Source organism: Peromyscus maniculatus, chromosome 23, assembly GCF_049852395.1.
Source record: "Peromyscus maniculatus bairdii isolate BWxNUB_F1_BW_parent chromosome 23, HU_Pman_BW_mat_3.1, whole genome shotgun sequence".
Classification (NCBI taxonomy): Eukaryota; Metazoa; Chordata; class Mammalia; order Rodentia; family Cricetidae; genus Peromyscus; species Peromyscus maniculatus.
In genome coordinates, this window is record NC_134874.1 from 17,493,613 (window position 1) to 17,504,385 (window position 10,773).

A 10,773-nucleotide genomic window follows, 5' to 3' on the forward strand; every position below is an offset into this window, starting at 1 on the left:
CAAGACTTGCTTTATATAGCTTGTGATGTCATGGCTGAGTGTGGGATGGGGACAGAGTCACAGGCTTTGGGAAAGGTCCATGTCTACTATTGAGAGGAGATGAAATAGGTCATGGCTTTTTGATTCTGCAGTCTACTGTGACCCATGAAATGCCCACTGGCCAACTGGGAATTAGTTGTGTTGTGGTGTCTCTCAGTAAGTACAGAACACACTAGAATGCTTACCACTGGGCATGGGAGGCCATAGAACATACTCATTCTTTATCACACACCATTGGGTATTCACATTGGTAACAGTAGCTACTTCTCACTTCTGCCATGGAGGGACATGGGCCTATGCACAGACAGAACAGAGAGGCTGGTGGTATGTGAGAGTGTGTGGAGACTGTGCAGCAATGGGTGACATGGAGTAAGGTGAACATCATTGTGCTGGTTGGTTTTTGTCAACTTGACAATCTAGAGTCACCCAAGAAGGAAGAGCCTCAACCGAGGAACTGCCTCCACTTGACTGGCCTCTGGGTAACTCTAGTCGACATTTTCTTGACTAATGATTGATGTGGGAGGGCCCACTACTGTGGGCAAGGCCATCACTAACTAGTCAGGGGGGCCTGGGCTGTATAAGAAAAGTTGAGCAAGACATAGTATCTGTGGTGGTTTGAAACAAGAAGGGCCCTCATAGACTCTTTTATTTTAATGCTTATTAACCAGGGAGTGGCAGTATTTTCAAGGATTAGTGGGATTAGGAGGAGGCGTGGTTCTATTGAAGTGTGTCCCTGGGGGTGGGCTGTGAAGTTTCAAAAGCTCATGCCACACCAGAATCCTGTGAGCAGAATGCAGTTCTCAGCTGCCGCTCCAGTGCCATGAGTGTCACTGCGCTCCCTGCCGCCATGATGGTGATGGACCAAACCCCTATCCAGCCCCATGAAGTTCCCTTTTACTGCACTGACCCAGGAAGACCCCATGGGGCACAGGGCTTCTCAGAAGGAGATTGCTACATGTTGGGGACCTCAAAGCATTTGAAAGTCATGAAGACTGGCAAACACGGAAGGTGTGCTCTTTCCTAAGCTAGATGTGTGGGAAGTCACAGAGATGGGGGTGAGGCTGAACCGGCTGGTATGGAAGCTGCTTGGTGGCAAACAAAGGCATCCATCAGAGACCTCGGGAAGATCACAGGCTGGAACAGAGGCAAACCGTGCTTCGAGAAGCTACGCCAGATCCACTTACAATCTGAAAGTAGTTCACAAGGCACTCGTTTTCTTTTAAATTATTTTTCAGTAATTGTACAAAAGTGGTTTTTTTTTTTATATACGATGTTTTTCAGGAGTCTTGTAGATATAAACTTAGCTTTGGATTCACTAGTCTGAGTTATTCTGGTCAAAATGTCCTTGTGGGAAGCCCCCGCCCCATACCCGCACTCTGTAGTGATGGACAGGTTCTGTGTTAAAGAGTCAACATGGACATGGCCCAAGTTCAACTCTTTCCAGAACCTTTCTGTTCTTCCTGGGTCCCCTGTTTCATGCCCTGCCCCATTTTACACACACACACACACACACACACACACACACACACACACACACACACACACTTTGAGAACTCCCTCAGTCATTTCTTCTTGGAATTCATTTGTCCTCAGTGTCCTCTACTCCCGCCTTTGAGTCCTTTGGCTCTCCCCAGATCACCACCAATTCAACCTTTCTTACCTTCATCCTGGTCTCGTCTCTGCGTGTGAATGTTGGATTTATTTAAATAATGACTTTAGGGGGCTGGAGAGATGCTTGGGTGGTTAAAAGCACTTTCTGCTCTCGAAGAGGACCTGAGCTTGTTTCCCCGCATCCACGTGTAAGGGCTCACAACCACCTATAATTCCAGCTCTGAAGGACCTGACTCCTCTTGCCTTTGTGGTCATTCTGTACTCACATACCCATACCCTGCCCCCCCCCCCGCCCCCCAGCTGCATAATTAAAAACAATAAAATAAATCTTAAGAGACAAGATGACTTACTCTATAAGCAGTAGTCAAATGAAACCTAATTTTCTCTGATTCTGAGTCTATGTTTGTGTACCTCTCTGATTAGTTTATTCTGTTTCCCCTTAAGTACCAAGACTTCATTCACTCTGTTATCTGTCATCCCCTTTCTCAGTCGTATGTTTCTCCCTCAACCTTCCCCCTTCCCCCAGAGAGTCTACCTTTCTGGCCCCTTTCCACTACTTCCTAAACAGCCATCTTGTCCTCCCCTCTCCTGTGCCCCATCTCCAGTTCCTCTCCCAGCAGACCAGACCAGCTAAGTCCTGTTCCATTTTTAGCATACTATGACACTTAGATGTACAGTTCACAGCCTGAGTTGACACATACTAATCTTTGATGTCCCATCCACCAGACACACCCCATCTCTTCCATCCAACAAAGTGTTTACACACTACATATCATGTTCACAAATTTTTATGCATAGAGCGAAACAAACTCCATTGGAAAAGATACTGGGGTCATCAGAGATCCTGAGGTATCTAACACGCTGAAAAACAAACAAACAAGCAAACACAACATTTTTTTTCTCTCCAATTCTGTAAGTCATACACGTGTACCTCCCCATACTTTGTGAATTTCACTTTAAAGGATCTTTTTCCCCCAAATCATAGATGTAGATATGGGTGTCATCATCGAACTTGATGAAATGCGTGGGAGGTTCGGCTAGAACTTGGCGAATGATCCTGCCAATCTTTTTGGTTCCATCACCTTTGGAGTACCGCACACATCGACCTATCAAGTTGCTGTCTACTTCTGACGTCACCTCTGCCTGTGGACAGTCGGGTATGATGTGGAGGTTACCATCAATGTAATCATCCAGGAGTGGGTACATGTACAAGACCGGATCTCTCTCATAGGTAATGTAAAACCAGGCCTTGGTGATGGGCACCTGGGCTAGGACCACCCCCTCCACTCATCCTGAGAGCCATTTTTGCCCTCAAATTCATGTTCCACTGCTCTGCCAACTATGGTCCTTATGAGGTGGAAGCCTCTCACTTGAGGGAGTGATACTTTCTGAGGCAGGATCTTAAGCTGTAAAATCCTTTGGTCGCTGTGAAGCTCCAGGCCGTAGACACAATCAATCCCATCGTACTTCACCAAATAGAGAGAGGGATATGTTGGCAGCTGATCTAGAACAATGGCATTCCAATGGGTGACTGGTTCATTACCTTCTTTCCACCCATGAGAAATTCTGCAGCCGACAATGTTCTCCAGGGCCTGGGAAGGCTTGCCTCTCTTCTGATTCTGGAGAGGTGGCCTGCCCCTCTTTTTCAGAGTCATCTTCCTTATGGCTGTAGACCTAGTGCGGTGGGCCACAGCACTCTTGGTCCATTGCCTTGTGGCTATCTTTCTACGCCTGGGCTTCATACTTGCCCACTGTCTGGCTTTGAAGAACTCGCCTGCTTAAACCAGACACACCGCTGTTGCCTCTGCCATACGAGTGCCTGCAAGAATAAGAAGGGGAGGATGCTGGGCCATGGCTCTTGTCCAGGAGAACTTTGGGGCAGGTGAAGAAGGCAGTGCTAAATGGGTTTGGATATCTAAATGTAATTTTGTTAGAAGAAATGAATAGGAAAATTGACACATGATTCTCTACAGCTTAGAATAACAATCTGCCTGCAGGCAGTTTGCCTCTGCTGAGGAACCTCTTCCCTGACTGGCTAGGATAATGGCGGGTGGTGGTGGTGGGGTGGGGTGGTGGTGGGTGGTGGGGTGGTATACCTGTCCCCAAAGTGAGCAAGCAGAAGGGAGGCAGAATAGCTAAGGAGCCAGAAGGGTGGCCACACCTCTCTTTCACTCTCAAGCCACGAGTTAGGTGGCTGCACCCACAAATCCCTGCCCAGCGACATGGCACTCCTGTCCACTGGTCCTCTGTGTTGTGTCTCCGGATCCAGTCCCAGGTTTGTTACATAAAGCTGTTCAGAGTCTCCCATTTTAAGAGTCAGAGGCCACAAGCCCCAATTCAAAGGAAGACTCATTGGTCTAGGCAACAGCAGCCATTTAGAAAGAATTTGTATCTTCTAAAACACATCCGGACAAAGGGAAGCTTTGGTATTTTAGCAGAATGATGAGTTTGATATTGTTAGCAAGGACAATAAACTTGGAAGAAGGACCGGCCTCAATCATCCCCACAGCTACCAAACATAGGCGGCAGTAACCACATACAAGGACAAGCGTTTTCAAGGAAAACTCTTAACTTTTTGGGGCTACAGAGGTCCCAGTTACTTCATAAACATATTTACCCAAAGAAAACGTCCTAGTTGTCTAGATTCTGTCTTCTGAAAACGTTCAGGCGCCAAAAGGCTCTTGAACTGTGGGGTTCAAGCAGCTGAACTGGCTTCCTCGCACCACCGGGAAGATAGTGAACCCACCTTCCATAGTGAAGCAGATGCGCAAACTCCGCCCACTGCTCTGTGACATCACCGAGTCTGCTTACGTCATAGAACCCCCTCACCGGCCGGTTTCTTCCCTAGTTACAGAAAAGTCTGGCACCCCGGATCTAAAAACGCTTCTCATACAGCCGCTTGGAGACCCCAAATAAAGTCTCCGGTTTCTGAGTCACCAACGCACTTGATGGTTATTTTCCTAGCTCTCATCTTTCCCTTGCTTATCTTTAAGCCACTCTTCATATCAGAAATGTTGCCAGCCTCGCGGAGGCAGCCCACTGGATAACACACCAAAATTAGCTTTATCAAAACCCGTAATTAGAGGATGGCCATTTTTACTCAAACAAAGCTGGAATTTGACAGGATTAAATACCTTGTATTAAAGTCAATGGCAATCATGAATTATGGATCCTTTGCAAAGAGCGAGGAAAAATTAGGTCCTGGGCCTGCTTCCAAAGTCGGGGTAAACTCATGACAAACCCGATATCGACCAGTCATATTTTAAATGCCTTTAAAATTCACCAGCACTTCTGGTTACAAGGAATTTATTAGATCAAATGCAGTAAAACAGGATGAAATAGATGAGGTAATTTCATTTTTGAAATATGGGCAGACAGAATACTGGATATAGGTAAATAACAATTTGCTTGCAAATTATAGAGGGCACTTTAATTGTCCATGCCACAAAGTTCTTCAGAACTCCAGAAGGATCCTTCCCAGGATCCTCCCCTGTCCCCACTATGCCATGTCCATCCTCCTCTTCCTCTTCCCACATAATTTTCTTCTACTTTAATGGCTTAAATTTTTTAATTTATATATATATATATTCAGAGCTTACTGACTTACGGTACTTTGCAAGTCTGGTCACTTTTCTGAATGTAACTTCACCTTTTCTTCATTCTCTGTTTTAAGTGTGTTCTCCCCTTTATGTGGCCACCTGCCATTATATGATTGTTGGTCCACCATAGGGCTGACTTCAATGTGGTTTTAACTTAAATGACATTTCCCCTTGTTCTCCCTTTCATCTTCCTCCTCCAGGCACCTGCTGAGATTTATAGCCCTGGGGATTTTTTAAAGACTAATACAATTGTCCTGGAGAGAACACACACACACACACACACACACACACACACACACACACACACACACACCATGAGAGAAAACATTTAATATTTTCTAAGAACCATAAACAAATGAGAGAATTTTCAAAAGTTGAAGTACCAATAGCCAATAAATACAAGAAAAATATGCTCATCGTAGCCACCAACTTGGAGAGGTTGTAGCCACCAACTTGGAGAGGAAAGAATTCATCTCACTTTACACTTCCAGGTACTAATCTGTTACTGAGAGAAACTCAAGGCAGGAATTGAAGTGGAAAGCATCAGGAATGCTGCTTACTGGCTTGCAATCCATGGTTCACTCAGCTTTCTTTCCTTTTCCTACAACCCAGGGCCACCTGACTCTATCTATAGTGGGCTAGACTCTCCCATAGCTACCATAAAAAATATATATAATTCCTCACAGATGTGGCCACAAGCCAATGCGATGGAGGCAATTTTTCATTTGATGTTCCTTCTTCCCAGATGTCTCTAGGTTGTGTTATGTCGACAATACCAACTAACTAGGACCTCTGCACATCCATGTTGATGGTCACACTAGATACTACCCACAATAGACAAGTCATGTGGTAACTGTAGCTGCCAATCACTGCATGAATGGCTAAAGAAAATGTGGTATATACACAATAGTGTATTTTTCATCTATGGATAAGAGTGAAGGGTTTTGTTCTCAGAAAACGGATGGAACAGGAAAGTATACTATGTTAAATAAAACAAGCCAAATTCAAAATGACATTTGTGAAATTAGAGTTAGTAAGGGACATTGAATAAAAGGGGGTATTTAGGAAGAGAAAGGGGACAAGTGGGGTGGGTGTTCAGGTGGACAAAGAGGGTAACAGGGAGGATGGAGATGGTCAAAGCGCAGTATAAACATGGGCAAAAATGTCACAACAAAGCCCGTTCATTTCTACACTTAAGGTACATCAGTATCAAGGAACAGACTCTAAACAATGTTTTGATTAAATTGGGGATTTATAGTTTAGGGACACTCTGAATTTTGTTTGTATTTTTATTCCCACAGATGCCTTGGGACGGGTGACAGGACACAGCCAAGTGCTTCAGTCTCTGTACATCGCGGTAACCCTCTGGAACCCTCAGTGACCTGCTGGGTTACCATGGAGGAGGAAGTGGCTAGACATCTTAAGGGTACACAAGGTAGGCAGAATAAGGTTCCTACTGCTACAGCTGTCCAAATCTTCACCCTTAGCTGTGGTCTGGGTATGTCCCCCCCCAAAAAAAAAGCAATTTTCTGAAGATGAATCCCCAGTGGAACCGTATTTGGGAGGAAGTGATCAGGTCAAGAAGGCTTTGACCTCAAACACCAATTAATGCTGCTATCATGGGAAAAGCTGGATTATGAAAGGGAGCTTGGCTCCCTTTATTGTCTCTTTATCCCATTGGATGCTTTCTGCAATGACAACATCCAATGTCTTCCTCTGTTGATGGTCCCTTGATCTTGGACTCTGGAGATCTTGAACCAGGAGTCATGTAAGATCTGCTTCATTATAGACCTACCCAATCTGTGTTATCCTGTTTTATCAAGACAACATGGATGAGAACGCCTCCGAATAGTGAGCAAGCAGGTCATAGGGCAGGGAAAGCAAGGCTGGCAGAACGAATTGGGTTGTTATTGCTGACTGGAGATGAGATGGGCTCAGTGTGATCATGTGGGCGCTAAGTGGGAGGGGCTAGCAGAGAGGAAGAGAGGTGCATCCTGGGAGGGACTCATCCACTCACTGTTGGCCTTGGAGATGGAAGGGGCTAGTAGGTAAGGGGAAAGGCAAGAAAACCACCGATCTAAGAGCTCCAGGCATTGCCTTTAGGTAGTGGAACCCTTTTCAGAGTCCTCACTTTGAAGGGTGTAAAAGAAAACTGTATTGCTCTAATCTAGTGTCTGTGGCCATTTGACACAGCAGTGGCAGTCAGCTAACATGGCGTAAAGATGCAGACACAGGTGAGGGGCCCAGGAAGAAGCCTGATCTAGGAAGACCCTTGGCCTTCAAGGGCTGGTGACTCTTCTTCTGCCCAGAAACCCTGGACTACCTGTCTATACTGATAAGGGCATCCCAATATGTCCACACTCTTCAAAAGCATGCCTGCCATGGTCTGGAGGAATAATCCCCTTTACTCAATTAGACAAATCCGGAATAATCAAAATGCCACCATAAAGTTATGAAAGTTAAACAGCCTTGGACCCACAGCCAAGACGTGCTAAATCTTAGCAGGGTACCTGCCCGCTGAAAGAAAAAAACAATGTGGAAAAGACCAGGGCTGCCGACCTTTTTGACCAATCATAAAGGTTAAAATGGAAATCGCTGCCATGCCATGACTGTTCCCCAAATCAAAAGCAGATGAGGAAAACCAGCTCCTTGGTGGTGACACCAAGATGATTCAAGGCTTTTAAACATCTGTCCTAAAGCCAGGGTTCAAGCATTGGTGAGAAACTCCCCAAACAGAAGAAAATACTCAACGTCAGTGAAATAGGAGAAACAAGAAAGAACCAAATGGGAATTACCGATCAAAACAGACAGTAAGAGTGGGAATTCAAGAAAAGTGCCCAGGCCAGTTCAACAGTGAAGTAGAGATGGGAGCAAGGGCAGAAGGGCCTGGAGAGATGGCTCAGTGGTTAAGAACACTGTCTGGTCTTGCAGAGGACTAGGGTTCAGTTCCCAGCACCAACAGATCTGATGGCCTCTTTGGGCACCATACTCACACATGGTGCACTTGAGTGCGCGCGCGCGCACACACACACACACACACACACACACACACACACACACACACACACACACACAAAATGTTAAAAGTCTTTAAAAAATAAAAAATAAGGAGTCAGGCATAGTGATCACTCCTTTAATCCCAGCATTCAGACCCAGGGTTATCTCTGTGAATTCAATGCCTGCCTGGTTTATATAGCAAGTTCCTGGCCAGCCACAGCTACACAGTAAAACCCTGTGTCGAAACAAAATGAAAAGAGAAAGAGCGCCATATTTATTCCTGATAAAGTAGACATCAGAGTAAATATTTCTACAGAGAAATATCATACTGAGCCGAGAGGCTCAATGGACTAGGAGGAGAACCCAATCCTTCATAACACTACACATCACAGCCTCTGCATGAAGCAAGAATGGATAGACTTGAAAAGCAAAACAGGGGATCTACAGTTAAAGTTGGGGATATGGGTCAGCTCATCATCAACAGAAGTAGGCAGAAAGCCAGCTGGGATGGGAAGGGCTCCACCAGCCAGTGTCTCTGACTGACACTTCCCAATAGTATCAGGGTGGTCTCTTTTTCTTGGAGAACCCATGGACTGCCCAACAAGATGGGCAGACTCTCAGGGATCACAGAACAAAATGTGGTAAACATCAAAGAAAGGATATCTTGCAGAATATGTTTGCTGATCTGTTTACACAGGTTTCACGTAGCCCAGGCTGGCCTTAAACTCACTATGTAGCCAAGGATGGTCTTGAACTCCTGATCCTCCTGCCTCTACCTCTTGGTGCTGGGATCGCAGGCATATACCCACCACACCTGCCTTATACAGTGCTGGGAATGGAACCCAGGGCTTTGTGCGTACTAGGTGAGCACTCTCTCCACTGATCTCCATCTCCAGCCTCTCAGGATGTGTTTTACTAACACAACAAAAATCAAAGTAGAAGTCATTAATAGAAGGCAACAGGGAGTCTCCCAAATCCATAAACAATGCATATGTCAAGAAGGAAATAAATAAAATAGGCAATGTTGAAAATGAAGGGGAAACATAACATCAAAATTTGTGGGGTGTAGCTGTAAAGATTCTAAGAGGGAATTTTTATTTCCAACACTAATTCTTACATTAGAAGCAAACAGTGGTCTCAGTGGTCGCAGGTCAGCAACCCAAGTTCTTATCTACATTAGAAATTTAGAAAAGAATTAATTCAGTGAGAGACAGTCATCTTAAAAACGAGCCCCAACTCAATAACACTAAAGATAAGAAACTAATTGGAAAAAAAGTCAATGAAACACCATCAGCGTTTTTTTATTTTTATTTTTTATCGCAAAGAATGGTTATTTTGTGGCTTTGGTTAGACCAAGATTGAGCAAAGATGAGGTGCATTCTGTTTGGTGATTTAAAAAAGAAATGACCATGTTTTAGAGTTTGTGAAGAACACTGAACTTAGCACCACAGACAAAAAAAATTTTTTTGTATTATTCATCATTAAAACCCTTTTTAATGCCAGTGTTTACTCAACTTGTCACTGCTATAATCTGTTTAATATCAGAAAGGATTCCCAGCCATGCCATATGGAAATTATGCAATGTTGAAATGGAAACAAAGTGTCGTATTTCCAATACAGACCCTGGATGAAAAAAAAAATCATTGTTTTTATCGTACGGAAACTAGCTTGGGTGGCCCACGAGATCCACGCCTTTTCTGTGTTTTTCTCTGTGTCATCCTATCTTAGAACCATCTCTTCAGACAGCATCTTAGGTGTGTTGTAATTTTCTTCAAAAAAACGAAAACAGAACTTTCTGCTGCACTGTTGGACTTGCCAAGATGCTTTGGAGATCCTGGACCTCCAGACACAGTGAAAGTCCAGTCAGCCGTCCCAAACCAGGATGGCAGTGTCGATTTAGAAGAAAGAGGAGACACAGAAATCAGAAAGGAAGAGAAAAGCTGTGGTTGTCTGGAGACATTTTGCTAGTCTTCCAGGCTGGCTTTGGATTTGTGATCTCCCTGCCTTGACTTCCTGAGTACTGAGATTGTAGATGTGTGCCACCACCATGTTCAGCTTTTTGTCTGTCATTATGAGCAACTCAGCAGCAGCCCCTTATTGGCCAGACTCGCTCATCAGCAGCAGCAGTAGCAGCACATTGAGGCATCCAGCACATTGAGGCATGGCATCCTTCAGCTCGTCTGTCAAGATAGTTACCTTACAGGACAAAGATTCAGTAGTTCCTCTTCCCCTTAGCCTCTGCAAGTGGGAGTGATTTGAGCTGACCATATATATTGTTTTTTTAAGAAATTTGTTGATTTATTTTACATACCAACCACAGATCCCCTTCTCACCCATCCTCCCGCTCCCCTCGCCCCAGCCTTTCCTCCCAACCCACCCATCCTCTCCTCCAAAAAGGTAAGGCCTCCCATGGGAAGTCAGCAAAGCCTGGTACATTCAGTTGAGGCAGGTCCAAGCCCCTCTCCCCTGCATGAAGGCTGTGCAAAGTGTCCCACTTTAGGGAATGGGGTTCACAAAGCCGAGCTGA

General features: G+C 44.9%; 1 protein-coding gene across 1 annotated transcript; it reads right to left on the reverse strand.

Annotated features, from left to right (window-relative positions):
- Nucleotides 1-2,422: 2,422 nt before the first annotated feature.
- Nucleotides 2,423-4,402, reverse strand: LOC102916250 (Y-linked testis-specific protein 1-like). Its single transcript, XM_006970830.4, is given in 3 exon segments — nucleotides 2,423-2,933; nucleotides 2,936-3,469; nucleotides 4,268-4,402. Coding segments are annotated over 2 exon segments (789 nt in total). The 5' UTR covers nucleotides 3,393-3,469; nucleotides 4,268-4,402; the 3' UTR covers nucleotides 2,423-2,601.
- Between the last annotated feature and the right edge of the window lie 6,371 nt (nucleotides 4,403-10,773).